This window comes from Macaca fascicularis, chromosome 9 (assembly GCF_037993035.2).
Source record: "Macaca fascicularis isolate 582-1 chromosome 9, T2T-MFA8v1.1".
Classification (NCBI taxonomy): domain Eukaryota; kingdom Metazoa; phylum Chordata; class Mammalia; order Primates; family Cercopithecidae; genus Macaca; species Macaca fascicularis.
Window position 1 is genome coordinate 106003675 of NC_088383.1, and position 16669 is coordinate 106020343.

At 53.7% G+C, this 16669-nt stretch overlaps 1 protein-coding gene across 4 annotated transcripts in view; it reads right to left on the reverse strand.

Moving 5' to 3' along the window:
• SLIT1 (slit guidance ligand 1) overlaps positions 1-16669 on the reverse strand; it is a 190613-nt gene that overhangs the window by 64327 nt on the left and 109617 nt on the right. For all 4 annotated transcript variants that reach the window (XM_065521219.2, XM_005566094.5, XM_065521217.2 and 1 more), the window contains exons 5-8: positions 2837-2908; positions 1646-1717; positions 1011-1082; positions 308-471 (exon numbers count right to left, since the gene is read on the reverse strand). In XM_065521219.2, coding sequence (XP_065377291.1) covers positions 308-471; positions 1011-1082; positions 1646-1717; positions 2837-2908 — 380 coding nt within the window. The remainder of the gene's footprint in view (positions 1-307; positions 472-1010; positions 1083-1645; positions 1718-2836; positions 2909-16669) is intronic.

The window sequence follows — 16669 nt, forward strand, 5'->3', positions numbered from 1 at the left end:
AGGCCAAAAAGAGGATGAGGTGGAACAAAAGAGGTGGTGAGTGGATGAGGCAGTGAGGGGACAGGAGGGAAAAGGAGAGGAGGCAAGAAGTGACACGCAGAGACAAAGGCCATGGTGAGAATGGGAGGTGATAGATGGGGCAGGAGGGGCAGACAGTGGGGTCAGGAGGTGATGGGTGGGGCCAGGTGATGGGCCGGGTCAGGAGGTGATGGGCAGGCCAGGTATTAATGTCGAGATTAGGGGCGGGAACAAGAGGCAGGGCAGGAGGCACTGGACAGTTGAGAGCCCAGCAGGGGCCTGCACCCACCTGAGCAGCTGAACTCACTCTTCTGGACCTCTGCCACATTGAGACCACGCAGGCTGGCTGGGCCCGAGCACTGGGTGAACAGCCCGATGGTTGGCCGCTGCCTCAGCCACTGTGAGAGCCAGGCCAGGTGGCAGTCGCAAAACAGGTGGTTGGAGTGCAGGCGGCTGCAAGAGGACAGGGTGGCTCACAACCTATTTGGAGCCCCCAGCCCAGCCAGATTGTGGGAACCCCCAACCTCAGGCAGGTGGCTGCCCCTGGTGCTATGTTCAAGCCAAACACAGTCTACATTTAGTCAAGTAGGCAGCTCAACTCCAACCCGGGGATTATCCACAGCCCCATGGAGATCCTGCTGCTGTCCCTCCCCTCCCACATGCTCTGGGCACAGCTGTGCCCAGCAAAGCCCAGGTCATCGCACTGACCTCGCACAGGCTCACTGCCCCAAACCGCCTGGCTCATTTTCAAGCACAAAAACAAATCATTTGTTTTCCAAAGAAAAATCAAATTAAGTGGCACTGGATGCCCTGCAATTATATAACTCCTTCCACCTCCGACTGCATGGAGCCCCCAGCCTGGGCTGGCCTCTGGGGGTCTGAGGGAGAATGAGCTCCATAACCTGTCTGCAGAAGCTTCGCCTCCTGCCCCACCCACCCCCAGCATCAGCTGGGCTTGGATGCCCTGCTCCCTGCTGCCCCAGCTGACTCACAAGGTCCGTAACTTGGGCATGTGGTTGAAGCTGGACACGGGGATGGTGGTGATATTGTTGTTGTTCAGGGTCCTAAATGGGAAAAACCAGAGTCATTTAGCACCTGCCCAACAGATGATGTGGGACAGGGCTGCCCTGCTAATGAACGGGGAAGCTCTCGACCTTAAAGTGGACCAGCACGGGGCTGGACGTGGAGGGGCTAAGCCAAAGAGCATGAGGCATATCCCACCCCACAGGAAAGCCCTGAGCTGGGACGGTGACTGTGAGCCGATGGCACCATAGACTCCAAGGCTGGTAGGATGGAGACATGGAGCAGGGTGGGTGATGGGACATGTCCCAGGCTTGGGTTGGCTTGGAAGAAAGGGTGGGGTTTGGATAGGCGGGGGGAAAGGGGGAAGCATTCCAGGCCAAGTGCCAGAAACCCTTGGGTTTCATCCTGAGCAGGTTACATTGGGACACACTGCTTGCTGCAGGCATGACCCCATGAGTGCTTGTCCTCCCCTCCTCTGAGAGCTTCTAGGAGGGCAGGTTTCCCCCTTCCTGTCTCCCTGACGCCCGCTGCCCAGGCTGTGGCACTTGGCACCCGCAGAGCAGGGCCCTCCACACCCCTCCTTCCTTGCCCATGCTTTACTTACAGCACCTCCAGCCCCCGCAGAGCACGGAAGGCCCCTTCCTCAATGCAGTTGATCTGGTTCTTGTCCAGCTGTCTGTGAAGGAAACGAAGGTTGTAGAGAGAAGGGCACATTGCCTAGAGTAAGGGTGTCCAAACATTGTGACCACGTGCTGCATTCATTCAAAAGAAGCACTCCTCTAGTTGTTTGTTACGTGTATATGTGTCAATCCAAATAGTAAACGTTAGTAAAAACTTAATGTTTTTTTCTAATTTTCAATTAAAATCATAAATATAAGTAAAAGTTATATTCTTCTACTCAACCTTACATTTCCCTTGGGGACCAGGCACCCCCCTACACACACACACATTTTGGAGACCACCTAGTGGGTGCTGGCAACTGAAAAATGGGAGAGTCACAAAGCAGTGGCAGCCAGAACTGGCAAACAGATTTTTCAGCCTGAGTGCCAAAGAGGTTGACTAGAGGTGACTACCTGGAGTGCTGTTGTCAGAGTAAACTGAAGCTGTGAGGTGAGCTTTGCGGGAAAGAATGTGGTGATTGATTATCAATGTCTGCCACAGGCGTGGGAGGGGGTGTGTGTGACAAGCATGCCAGGCATTTGCCATCCCTGCTGTGGTCAGACCTCAGGGATGTGGTAAGCCTGGACCAGAATAAATTTGAATAGTAATAATAATAAGCCATTACAATTAAATATCATTTGACAAAGTATATTTATTTCCATGTCTCATTTAAACCTCAGAAAATGCCTGTGAAGTAGATCTTATTATCCCCATTTTCCAGAACAACATATCGAGGCTCAGTGATGTTCACTGACTTGCAGCAGCGTATGTGACATGTAACCAGAAGAGAAGATTCAAACCCAGCTCTCCCAGCCCACATATGAGGCGAGCACAGACACTCTGCCATCGAAATGGACTGAGAACATTGCCCACACTGATAACATGCTTCACCAAGTCCCCAAGGGCCCCCTCCATTGGCTCTCATACGGAATCACAACCAAGGGAGAGGCAAGGGCTGCCTGTTTCCTCCAACCCCAGATTATTCCAGAAGACCGTGCTGGCACCAATCCTCTGAGAGCCCAGGTCAGCTCCCTGGCTGCCTGGACTACACGGCTCGCTCGGGTATACCCTGAGGACACTGCCAGGAGTGGCCCTGGAGCTCCTGCACCCTTCTCCCTCCCAGGCCTGTACTCACAAATTTTTGAGGTCTGTAGCTCCCCGAAAAGCCTTCCTGGGGATTGCCTGGATGGCGTTCTCACTCAAGTCCCTGGGAGGATAAAGCCAGAGGGAGAGAAAACAGCGGTCAGAAAAGAGGTTCCTGCAGAGTGCTGTGATGACTCAGGGAAGCAGGGCAGGTGGGCTGGAGGGCACTGAACCGGCCACTGCTGCACCCCAGCACCTAGGACAGCGCCTGGCCCACAGAGGCCACTCAGCAAGCATTTGTTGAATGAATGAATGATGAAACTGGAGAGACACACCATGTCCTGGAGGGAGCTCAGTCCCCAGCCTCCCCTTCTCGGGCTGGGGGCTTGCAGCTGGAAGGAGAAGCCTGGGGCAGCTATGACCAGCCCTGCCAGACCCCACCTGATGTAGTTTGGATATTTGCCCCCACCCAAATCTCATGTTGAATGGTAATCCCCAGTGCTGGAGGTGGGGCCTGGTGGGAGGTGATCCAGTCATGGGGGTTGATCCCTCCTGGTTTGGTGCTGACTTCTCGATGGCGAGTGAGTTCCGGGAGCTCTGGTTGTTGAAGGGTATGGAGCCTCCTCCTCCATTCTCCCTCTCCATTCCCCTACGTGAAGTGCCTGCTTCCGCCTCCGGCTTCCACCAGAAGAAAAAGCTCCCTGAGGCCTCCCCAGAAGTAGATGCCTTTGCTTCCTGCACAGCCTGCGGAACGTGAGCCAAGTCGATCTCTTTTCTTATAAATTACCCAGTCTCAGCACTTCTTTATAGTAATACGAGAACAGCCTAATGCCCACAGAAGTCAGCCCACCGGACCCACAGAGGCCAGTTCAGCCCCCCATAGCATCGTGCAGGGCTGCAAAGGGGCACACAACAGAAGTGCTTCTGGAGGGGGATTGATGACCACTGTCTGGCACCAGGCTGGGAGGGACGGCACCCTGGGCCATCTGTGGCGGCTGTGCCTGGGGCTTACGCTCTGTATCTTATGCTGAGCAAGCTGACTCAGTAAGGACAAAATTGGCTCCACGACCCAGCCAGCCAGTGGCCCAGTCAGGTCTTTAACTCCAGGCAGGGCCTGACTCCAAACCCGGTGCTCTTGGGGACTGCAGGCAGCAGGGCACCTCCGAGAGCCTAGGTCACAGGGAGTCAGGAGAACGCAGTGGGGCTGGGATCACTGAGGACTTCACAACTCCCCATGAATGCCCTGATATGAGGGAGGGGACGCTGTCGGGACTGCAAATCCTCAGCCTCAGTGACTGCCAGGCCGGCTTTGGGGCCCTTCCTCCACTCCCTGGCAGGACCGGGCCTCTGACACCTGTCCACCTGCCTCTCTTCCCTCTCAGCAGCCTCCCTGGCATCCACAGACGTGTGCAAACGCCCCTTTCCAGGTCAGCTTTTCCTACTCACAGCCACACTCCCCGCAGGCCGGCACTGCCCTGAGTACTTCCCAGGAGCATGGCGTGGATACGATCACCATCCCCATTATACAAAGGAGAAAAGCGAGGCTCAGAGAAGCTAAGCATCTTCTTCAAGGTAATCCAGCTGGTGGGTGGTGGCTCCAGAATTTCAACCCAGGCATTCAGGTCCCAGAGCCCCAGCTTGTACAGCAGCCCTGGGGGTAGGAACTGCCATTGCGCCCATTTCGCAGAGGAGGAAACTGAGCTCCAAGATGTGAAATAACTGACCTGGGTTGGACCCAGGCTCCCTGCCCCAGAGCCTTGCCCCGGACACACCCGGGTCCTGAAGGTGAACAACCAGAGGCGGACCGTCCTGATGTAGGCCCCAGTGCCGGGCCGTTCCACAGCCCCACCTCCTCCTCCTGGGCCAGGCCTGTGGGTTTTGACAGTGCCCTTCCTTTCAGCCCCCACCACACAGGGTCCGAGAACGCAGTCCACAGCCCCCTACCCCGCCGCACACTGCCCCTTGAACTGTCAAGGCCACCGCTGCCCTGTCTGGGTTTCCCTGTTGAGAAACCTAGCGGTGTGCACAGAGCCCTGAGTCAGAAAGGTAGCAGGCAGCTGAGCTAGAGGGCACTGGACCGGCTGCTGCTGCATCCTAGCACCTAGGACGTGCCTGGCCCACATCAGCCACTCGGCAAGCATTCGTTGAATGAATGAATGAATGAATGAATGAATGAATGAATGAATGAATGGATGGATGATGGAACTGGAGAGGCACCCTGTCCTGGAGGGAGCTCGGTCCCCAGCTACCTCCCCTTCTCTGGGCTGGGGACTTGCAGCTGGAGGGAGGAGCCTGGGGTTTGAGTCCTGGCCCTCCCCTTCCTGGCTGTGCATCTGCAAGGCACCCTTTCCCTCCCGAGCCCAGTTTCCTCATGTACAAGATGGGAAAAATGAAAGCCTGGCAAAACAATTGCCTGCCAGTCCCCACAAAGTGGGCACCAACATCTGTGCACTCCCTCCCTCAAACCCAGCCCCTCCTGTCCTGTCCCCCTACAGCCTTCAGAAAAGCAGCCAAGTAGCTGTGTCTGAAGGGGCCTTGGCACCATCAGCGCCCCTCGTTCTTGCTCTCTCTCCTGGAAGGGAGATGATTCAAGCCTGCAGCATAGACACAGCTGTCCCTCCTCCCGAGCCATCCCACCTGCCATCCCTGAGGCATCTCCCCTTCCTGCAGGGGAAGCTTCCTCCTCCCGCACTTGCCTGGCCCCATCTTCCCTTCCTGCTCTCCACATGGCATCTTTGGTCTTCGATCTTGGTTACTTGTGCCATATCTCCAGCTCCCCTGTGTAGTCTGTCAGTATTCCTGGAGACATTCCCCAAATTCCACCCATTTAGAAGCTGCTCCCCAGAGGGTCCCCAGTGGCCTGCTCCCTGCTGCCTGTCTTTATGCAGCAACTCCCCCAGCCCCATGTGTCTTGAGAGACACATTTCAGTCTTTGCCTGCCTAATCCTTGTTATCATCTCTTCCTTGCCTAGAGAGCTCCTTGGCTGCCGCATCCTCTTCTTAGTGTCTCTGCTTCATACAAGAAATTGCTACCCTGGTGGTGCCTGCCCTAATGGCTTGATGGTTCTCCTGGTCTGTAGACTTGTGGGCTTGTTCTCTCCATCTTCCTAAGTGGGGTGCTGCCACTGAGCAGAGTGGGCTGGCAGGGAAATTACTGGATTTAGAGCAGGGCTGTGCAGGCCACACAGGAAACAACAGACTGCCCACACTGGAGTTCATGGTCACGCGAGTTCCTCAGTAACCAGGAGCCTGGGCTGACATAGGAGCCCAACATGAAACCAAACCCGCCTTGATGGAGTGCCTGCAGGCACCAGTGACAGGCTGGGCTTGCAGATGCAGAGCTAACCACACGTGCGTGGTCTACCCTAGAGCACTCACGCCCAGAAGAGGGCACAGATGGGAAACCAGTGAGTGGACCTTCAATCCTTCACTCCAGAAATGTGTACTGAGAGCTGATAGTCTGCTGGGGACCCCCAAAGACTTGCTTTCATGGGGTGTACATGCCAGCTTTCAACAACGGCTGGAGGAGCAGTACTGCCAAAGAGACGGGAGAGTGCAGAGAAGTGAGTGAGCAAGTCCGCCAGAGGGAGGAGAGGTGATCTCTGACCGGATCTTACAGAGTTGATGCATCCCAGACAGAAATGAAAAATGAGGAAAGGGCATTCCAAGCAGTGGTAACAGCATGTACAGAAGCCCAGAGACGGGAAGGAATGAGGCAGGCTGGGGGAATCTCATGCGGTTTGGTATGACTGTTGTGTGTAAGTGGGAGGTCGTGGTGGTTAAAAGGCATCCACAAATTCTTTGACATTCCTCCCTTCAAAAGACGGAGGCTCATTCTCCTCCTCTTGAATGTGGGCAGGACTCAGTAACTCACTTCTGAAGAACCACATATGATGGAAGTGGTAATCGATAACCTCCGACACTAGATCATAAAAGACACTGTAGCTCCCTTCTTGTTCTCTGGGAAAACCCAGCCAGGTCACAGGACACTCCAGCAGCTCTCTGGGGAGGCCCACATGGAGAGGAACCGAGGCCTCCTGCCAACAGCAGGCACAGGTTTGCCAGCCCTGTGAGCCAGCCATCATGGAAAAGCATTCTCCAGCCCCAGCTAAGCCTTCAGATGACACAACCCCCCAACATTGTGATGCAATCTCATGACAAACCCCAAGCCAGAACCACCCAGCCACCTACAGAGACTGTGAGATGTTTATTGTTTGTTCTTAAAAGTCACGGTATTTTGAAGTCATTGGTTACGCAACAGTCGATGACTCATCCAGTGGTGCTTTGGGGCATGACCCTAAGGAAGGGAGGGGTGTGCTTAGGATCAAAGTTAATGAGCTGAAATCGTGTTAGAGACTTGGCTACATCACTTCTGCTTTTTGGGGGCCTCAGTTTCCTCATTTGTCCAATTCATAGGCTGGACCAGAAGATTGCTAAGCTCTTCACCAGTGCAGACCCACCCACATGCCTGCCAGACACATTGCTATGGTCTGAATGATCGTTTCCTCCCAAAAAAGGCATAGGTTGAAACCTAATCCCCAATATGATGGTATTAGGAGGTGAGGACTTTGGGAGGTGATAGGTCATGCAAGCTCCATCCGTCTAACAGGATTAGTGCCCTTATGAAAGAGACCCCAGAGAGCTGCCTTGCCCCTTCCTCCATGTGAGGACACAGCTAGAAGGCACCATCTATGAAGCAGGAAGCAGCCTTCACCACACACCAAATCTGCCACTACGTTGATCTTGGACTTCCCACCTCTAGAACTGGAGAAATAAATTTCTGTTGTTTATAAGACACTCAGTCTATGGCAGTTTGTTTTTGTTTTTTTTTTTAGAGACAAGGTCTTGCTGTCACCCAGGCCAGACTGCAGTGGCACAATCAGAGCTCACTGTCACCTTGAACTCCTGGGCTCAAGCGATCCTCCCCACCTCAGCCTTCTGAGTAGCTGGGACTACAGATGCGCTGGGACTACAGCTGCTCTACAGGTGGAGACAGGGTCTCACTTTGTCGCTCAGGCTGGTCTCAACCTCCTGGCCTCAAGTGATTCACCCAACCCAGCCTCCCAATACGATATTTGGTTATAGCAGCTGGAACAGACTAAGACACACATCAAGTGAGGTGGTTGCTTCTTTAGGGGATTTGGGGTCCCAGAAAGGAGGTGAGGAGAGTTGCTGGCCATATGCCTACTGAAAGAGGGGGTCTGGGGAGAAGACAGACACAGCCTCCCGCCTTTGCTGACCCACAGAGACTCAGGGAGATGAGAGTACCAGCATTACGAGCCAGATGGGGGCAGGGAGGAGTGGTGGCCTGAGGATGTCCACAGAGTCAGGAAGGCGGGACCTCCAGTGGGACCCTTATCTCAGCCCAGCCGACCACTCACCCTTTGGCCAAGCCTGGGAAGGAATGCTGGGCCGGCACTCACATTCATTCATTATTCCATTTAATCCTCACCACAACCCTGCAAGGAAGGTTTTTTTATTCGTATTGATTTGCTTATCGATTTAGACCCAACCTTGTTCTAGAAAGGCTTTAAGATGGCTTATAGGGATTTTCAAAACAGCAAGAGAGCAAGAGTGAAAAATGAGGCACAGAGAAGAGGAGGAATCAATGGTGGGTACTAAGAATGCATGCACCATGTGACCACACGCCAGGCACGGCCGATCGGGGCTCTGAGCTTTATCACTGAGAGCCAACGTGAAAGGAGAGCCAGTCAGTTCACAGCACCCACGGGACACGTATAAGTCTAAAAGGATCAGCTTCTCAGGAGTACAGCTGGTTTGGCACTCAGATGAGGCAAGAATTTTCCCAGGGGTCTTTATTAAAAATGACAGTATAGCCTAATCAATAACACTAGATCCTTATAATAAATGGGGTTTGAGTGTCTGTTTCTTATAATATCATCAAAGTAGGATTCAGCAAAAGCAGTTCTATAAGGACTCACACCAGGAACTAAGTAGGGAAGAGGCAGAAGGCAGAGGCACACTCCAGGCAGGCCCAGTCTATGCAAAGACGCTGGGGCATGAGAGAGCCTGGTATGACTGGGGAGGAGCAGAGGCTCTGAGAAGGAAGTGTCAGCTGGGAGAAGCCTCATACAGGCCAAGGAGAGTGACGGGATAGACTAGAGAGGGCTGTGATCCGACCATCTTTTTAATTATTTTATTTATTTATTTAGAGACAGCATCTCACTCTGTCACTCAGGCTGGAGTGCAGTCACTCAATCACAGCTCACTGCACTGTTGAAATCCTGGGCTCAGCGATCCTCCTCTGTCAGTTTCCTGAGTAGCTGGAACTACAGGCGCATGCTACCATGCCTGGTTAAATTTTTAAAAATCTTTTTGTAGAGACAGGGTCTCACTATGTTGTCCAGGCTGGTCTGAAACTCCTGGGCTCAAGTGATCCTTCCACCTCAGCCTCCCAAGTAACTGGGACTACAGGCACAGGCACCGCACCAGGCTCTGACCATCTTTCAGGCTTTGCTGTGGGGCACCAAAGCTTAAAGAGGAAAGACACAACCCCCAGGCAGGCAGGCGGCAGGTGAAGCCAAGGGCCAGTCAAGAGATGAGGGATGGCCCAAAGCTGGGTGTGGAACTGCCCCACCCTGGCCAGCCAGCCTACAGCCGGAAGCAGCCCACACTCTTTAAATGAAGACAGGAAAGTGAATTTGGGGCCCCAGGAGAGGCCAGAGGAAAACAGGTGAACCTTGGAAGCCTCAGGAAAATGCAGTCTGATGGCAGCAAAGTGGGCGGTAGAAGGAGCCTGCACCTGCAGACAGAAAGACCAGGTTCAACTCCTGTTTCTGCTACTGACCAACCATGGACCTGGGGAAATTCTGCACCTGAGAGATCCAGGTGCCCTATTTGTAAAATACCTACCACGTGGAACTTTGGAGAAGATTGTGTGAGTTTATGTACTTAAGCTTCTGAATCACAACCTCCGTTTAGCAACACTCAAGAAATGCTGGCTGTTGTCCCTGCCCTAAGCACAGCCTAAGCAACTCTAAGGCTCTGTTGTTTCAAGCTTTCCCACGAGGGGGCGCCAGAAGCCTTCCCTGGACCTGGATGCCTCAACCACATCGCAAACTATAACAAAGATACTCGCTCTTTTTTTTTTTTTCTTTTTGCTCCAATTGACTTCCTACCTTGCCAATACTTGTCTCATCTTTCCCAAATCCCTTTGAAATAAAGTGTATCATGTCTTCTGCCCCTGGTCTGCGTGGAAACCCCCCAAAAGCACCACCTAAGCCTTTCCCCATCAGTTTTCCCAGAGCCCTGGGACACCTTCATCTCCCTCAGACCCAGTCATTCCTGCCTGTTCTCCTCCCATGTGTCCTTGAAGTGAGGAGATGCCCGGGATGTGTCTGGGCAGAATGAGACATCCTGAGAATGGCCGTCCTGGAAGCGGGCGGGATCCACAACTGGAAGGACAAACAGCCAAGCCCAGGGCAGCAGGGGCCTGTCCCAGCCCTGGGAAGCAGAGCCAGACAGGGGTTCAGAAGGAGGGCAGGGGTAGGACAGTGACAAGGACACCATGACAGATCCCCAGAGCCATACTCGGCACCGAGCTGGGGAGATACAGGGCTGGGGCAGAAGCTGAGGGGCAGGACGAGGTCCCAGACTTCTGACAAGCACCTGGAGGAGGCGGGGATGCTGGTTCAGGGAACATGCACTGAGAGGCCAGGGTGCAGAGGACAAAGCCCACAGCTGGGTGTCACAGGGGAGACTTGGCTCCACTCACTTAAACCAGTGGCCTTGGGCAAGTCATGTAACCTCTCTGGCCTCAGTTTCCCCATCTGCAACATGGGGATGGAAAGTGGCACTTACGTTGCAGGATCTGATGGGGGAGGCGCCCCTGCCTAGTCCCTCACCTCTGTTGATATTCCTCCAGTTTCCCAGACCTCTCCTGCCACCCACAGGACCTGTGTACTTGCTGTGGCCTCTGCCTGGAATACTCTTCCCACACCTTCACCCAGGAAACGCTGTTCCTCCTTCACACCTCAGTCTACAAACACCTCCCCTAAGCCTGAGTCAGCTGCTCCGTCCGCAACAGACTCCCAGCACCCCCACTTTTACTCTTCGGCACAACCCGGGCTTGTAGTAAAATACAGGCGCACTGAATGTGATGAAGTACTGACTCTGGTGAACGTCCCTCTCCCTCTCCAGACCATAACCTCCCGGCAGCCACTCTCTTTCACTTTCCCTTGTATCCTGGCACATTGCAGGGACTCGGTCATTTTTAGCTAAATGAACTAAAATGGATCCTTACATGAGTCCCCTGCTCTAATCCCTCTCCAATTTCCCGGTCAAAACAAGGAGTTAGGACTGGCCAAGGGAGAGGCAGGAGCTCAGGGTCAGACAGGCTGGCTCTGTACGGCAACAGACCACAGCTCCTCACCTTTGCTGCGTCTACTTGTACCTGCTCTGCCTAACCAGGCTGCAGACCCAGTGAGATGCGGGCTCAGAAGGGGAAGGCAGGCAAGAGCAAGCACTTGTCATCGTTGTATCAACCACGCCTCTTCCCTTCACACATCCTTTGGGATATTAACAACCAAACACCCTCAAGTAGTTCCAAGTTCACACCAGCTTGAGGCAAGGGCCCTGCAGGCAAAGCCTGAACCCCATCGCTAAGATCAAGTGCCCCAGGAGGCAAGCTCCACCAACAGCAGCTCCCACTCGGCCTGGAAGCATCTGGCAACGCCAGTCAGCCCCTCATCCCTGAAGAGAAGGGGGCTGCCAGGCCCACACCCTGACTTGGCACCATCCCCAGTCACCCCGCTCTCGCTGCCCCTCCTCCTGCACACTCTGCCAATCCCCCCATCCTCTACCAGGGCTGGGGGAGGCAGGGGCTGGGGAAGCCAAGGTCAAGACCCCATGTTCTGGCTGCTAATCTGCCTTCACGCTCTAACCTGATTGGTCCCTGCTGGCAGACCAGCCTCTAAGGGGATTAGCAGTGGGGGCGGGGGTGGGAGTACACAGAGAGCCACTGGACACCCGCCAAGGCTGGACTGGGCTCTGGGTTCTTGCTGCCCACTCGGGTTCCACTGCAGGGCACAGGCCTTACTTTGTCTGCCTTTCATGCCACATGGAAGCTCTGGGCAGCCTGGCCTGTCTCCTCGGCCCCCTGCAGCCTGAGTGGTTACCTTGAACCAGGGCAGCCCAAGGGTTCCAGGGCACCTCATCTCGGGGTTTAGATCCTTGTCAGAAGATGGTTGGATTAAGGACTCAGACTCTGGCCTCATGCACATCTTCTAACCCCCAAGCCTCAGTCTTCTCCTGGTAAATGGGAATAATTATCACATGGCTTAACCACAGCTGAGTGTAGGGCTCTCAGCCAGGACTGGCAGAGTTGGCTGCCATTGCCCACACTTTAATAATTGTCTTTTGGGCTCTGTAGGGAGGAGGAGGGAGGGTCAGGGCCTGGGAGTCAGGAGGCTGAGGCTCAAGGCCACCAACACACTCCATGACCTCCGGCAGGACCGCAGTTAGTTCCCAACATCTGCAACAATACTGACCTCCCAGGGATGCTGGGAGGATGGGATTACATGCTGTGTCTGTCACACACTCAGTGTGCCCACTGATAGCTGGTGCCAGCACGGGGCAGCCTCACACAGCTGTTATCAATACGTGGCTGCCCGGGACTCCACTGCGGATAACTCAGCAAGTGAGTCCCTGGCACCCGGTGGATTGGCAGCATCATCATCACCGGGAAGTTTGTTAGGAAAGCAGATATTCTGGGCCCCACCTCCTGAGCCTGAACCTGCATTTCAGCAGGATCCCTCAGTGTCTCAGGTACACACTGAAGTCTGAGAAGTGCTGCCTCCAGCAGAGGAAAGGTGTAAAATGTTTTAATGTCCCCAGCTGGAGCCAAAGCAAACCGGATTATAACCTCTGTACTGGTTAGCATTTCAAAGCAAGGGTTGGAGGTGCCAACTCCTATTCTTTGGGCGCTGAGGCAGGGAGACTTAGACACAGACACCCCTAGTGAGTGGAGAGAGGGAAGAGCAGCTACCAACCCCTCAGCTGCAGCTCACCAAGGCTCGCCTTCCTGAGGAACAGAGAAGGCACTCACAGGGCTGGGGGACAGGGACCAGCCACTACATTTGTCCCACAGGCCCTTCCTGGATTTCTGCCAATTTGCATGGAAGACGCCTGAGGGCACGGGTGAGGAGCAGGTGTGAAGCTCCCAGGTGAATCAGCTCCAGCACTCAGCAGAGGGACACTTGGCATCTCCAGCATGGCCAGGAGGTCAGGAGTCCCAGCTCTGGCTCCCTGCTCAGGCCGGGGAATGGGAGACAGACTCCTAAGGGCTGTCCTGCTCTAGGTCCCCGCTGCAGGATGGCCTGGTAGGAGGGAGGCTATCAATACCCGTGGCTGGGACACTGGGATGCACATCCTGCTCGGAGATGCTCCTGGGATCTCGCTGGACCATCCTGCCTTGTCTCTGCCCATCCTTCACACCTCCCTTTAGATCCTATGCTTCCCACCTAGAAGGGGAATTAATTCTGCAAGTACCCCTCCCTGCCTGCTCTCTCTAGCCCATGAAACAACACTCAAGTGCCCCAGATCTACCCTGTGTAGATCTGCATGTGTGCACACCTATCTCCAGGTCAGGGACTAGATCTAATTCACCTTCAAGGCGGGTTCTGGTGCGCATTCGATGATAAGAACCTGAATCGTGCTGCCTTGGGCCTCAACTCAGAGGCCAGGGCTTTGTCCACTCACAAACCTCAGGTGCTCCCAGAAGATGCAAGTAGAAAGCTTATCAGCCAGCTAATTCTCAGTGTGAATCTGTTTGTTTCATCTTCTCCAGAAGTTCAAGCTCAGGTAGGGGCCGGGGCCAGGGTGCAAAGGAGACCCAGCAGTGGTGTCAAAGAGACCACACTGGTGCAGTGAAGGGGCAGTGGGTCCTGCCCGCCACAAGCCCAGTTTCCTTTAGTCTTGTCCCTCACCTCTCCGTCTTGTGAAAATACATGATGGAACCGGGGACAGCAGCTCACACCTATAATTTCAGCACTTTGGCAGGCTGAGGTGGGAGGATGACTTGAGGCCAGTTTGAGATAGGCATGGGCAACATAGTGAGACCCATTCTCTCTAAACAGTTAAGAAAATCAGCCAGGCATGCTGATGTAGTCCTAGCTCCACGGAAGGCTAAGGCAGGAGGATTGTTTGAGCACAAGAGTTCAAGGTTACAGTGAGCTATGATCATGACACTGCACTCCAACTTGGGTGACAGAGTGAGACTCAATCTCTTAAAAAAATCAAACAGGACAGGATAGATCCTGGAGCTGCCTTAGCCACCTCCTCTGGGCCTGGCTGCAGTCCTTTGAGTGGTAAGTTCCCCTTCCTAATCCTGGGTGCTCTCCTGCCCCACTTCTCTGCAACCCTGACTTCCATGAGCCAGACCAGCTGGAGTGGATGGCAGGGTCATCAGATCAGCGAGCTTCCCCAAAGGAAGTCTCAGGGCACAGTAGCTAGTCTGGGAGCAGAGCCCTGCAGCCTGGATTCAAAATGAAGCTCAGCACCAACTGGTGCCTCTTTGGGCCTCAGTTTCCTTTTCTGTAACATAAGTTTGTAAGAGGAGCCTGGCACACAGTGGGTGACAATCAGTTGTATTGTCTGTGAGGCTTCCAACTGCCGCTACTAAATCCTGAGTGGTACAGCTCTGTGACCCTGAAGAAATGACTGCTCCCTCTCCTTTCCCACCTCTCCTACTCCTAAGAGAATGATAAGATTCATGGAATTAAAGCCCGCGCATGCTCTCCGAAGTCTGGAGATTTTTTTTTTTTTTTTTTTTTTAATTATTGAACTACAGTCTGGGCACAGTGGCTCATGCTTGTAATCCCAGCACTTTGGGAGGCCGAAGAGGGTCACTGGAGCCTAGGAATTTGAGGCAACCTGAGCAACATAGCAAGACCTCATCTCCACAAAAATGTTTTTAAATAATTAGCCAGGCGCGGTAGCGTGCCTGTGGTCTCAGCTACTCAGGAGACTGAGTTGGGAGGATTGTTAAGCCAACGAGGTGGAGGCTGCAGTGAGCTGTGATCATGCCACTTCACTCCAGTCTGGGAGACAGAGTGAGACCCTGTCTCAAAAACTTAAAAAATAAGTAAATAAAATAAAATGTGGAACAGCCAACATGGTCCCAGGGAACTCCTGATATCCAAGTTCCTGCAGGTGGTTTGGGGGCCTGACACTGTGAATGGTGGGGTCCGAGTTTTGCCCTTATTCATCCCACCCACATTTACTGAGCACCCAGCATGTGCCAGGTCCCATTAGCTGGAGAGGTGCCCCCCTTCCCTGCCCACTGCGAAGCCGCAAACCCTCCTGTGGCAGCCGCCTCCTTCTCCCTCCAGCACCACCAGAGTTAATGGTGCAGAAACCTCATTAGGCAGAGACATTAAGCAGTCTTGAATGGCCGCACCATAAAAGCACCCAGGGTAACATTTCCTTGAACCGGGCTGTTTGCTATGCAGCTACTGAGCATGCGTTCCCACAATAGAGATATGAGGGGCACATCCCACAAGGCAGCCCCGCTTTGAAGTGAAAGTTCAGCCCTGCCAAGGAACAGCAGCTCAGAGGCTGAGTCCCACTAAGCAGCAAGAGGCTCAGGGGCACACAGGAGACACAACCAGCTTCGTTCTTCCACTCTGCCAACAGCAAGTGGCAGGCATGAGTCCTAGCCACCAAGGCAAGGGCACGGCACCAGGCAATGAGGGTGAATGAAGCATGCAGAGGAATGCAGGCCCCTCTGCACATGAACACCAGGGCAAGGCCTCCACACTTACTCAACACCAGGTGCTGAGCGCAGAGACCTTGGAGGCCCCTGGTGACCTGCTAGTCCTGGGCGGGAATGCACCGGGGAGTGTGAGAGGCAAGGCTCCTGTCCCAGGCACCTACAGGGAACAGTTAGGACCAGTGACTTCAGAGGGTCACAGGCCAGACACACAATGGTAGGGGCAGGGTAGGTGGTGCAGGAGGACAAAAAATTGATGTACAGAGAAAAGGACACGAGCTTTGGAGCCAGACAACCCTGGGCTTGATTCCAAGCCCTACCATTTCTTGCCTGTGTGACCTTGGGCAAGTTACTTAACCTCTCTGAGTCTGGTTACCCATGGGTAGAGGAGAGTTAATCATGTCTCCCTCTTGCTGAGTTGTGAAGATTAAATACCACATGTACCACTTACATAAAGTTGAAAATAGGCAAAACTAGTCTGTGCTGTTGGAAGTCAGGATTTAGTTAGTCGGGATGGGAGGTGCAGGGATTTGTGGCTGGAAGGAGGTACAGGAGGCTTCTAGGAACTCAAGATGTTTTACTTTTTGATCTGGTGTTGGTTACATGAGTGTGTTCACTTTGTGAAAATGTGGTGAGCTGTACGCTCATTGGCAGACTTTTCAGAATATATGTTATACTTCAATTAAAAGTTTTAAAAAGTAACATGGGAAGCACTGATTCCAGCACCTGGTGCTTTGTAGGCATTCAACAAATGCCAGTACCCTCCCTCTCCAGTCCCTGCTGGAGGAGACAAATGGAGAAAAAAATCTGCCAAGTTACAAATACTCCAAGAAGCCAGGCTCACAATTTTAAGCAGTGGGGAAATTCCCAGGCTGGGAGGAAATTAGATGGAGGACAGTGTGGCAGAAACAATCCCCAGCCAACATTAAGGAGGGACTGGGGCCAGCTGCCAATGGACACAGAGGCAGAGATGGGAAAATGGGAACTGTGCAGATGTGAGTATCTGACTCTGCCAGGTGAAGATGCTGCATCTTCCAGAGTCTCCAATACAGCAATGCCAGTTCAGGTTCTGTGTCTCCCTGGAGAACAAGCACAGTGCCCCGCTCTGGGACAAGACTTCCAGGTCACAGGGTAGAACTGCAGGAGCAAGGATCT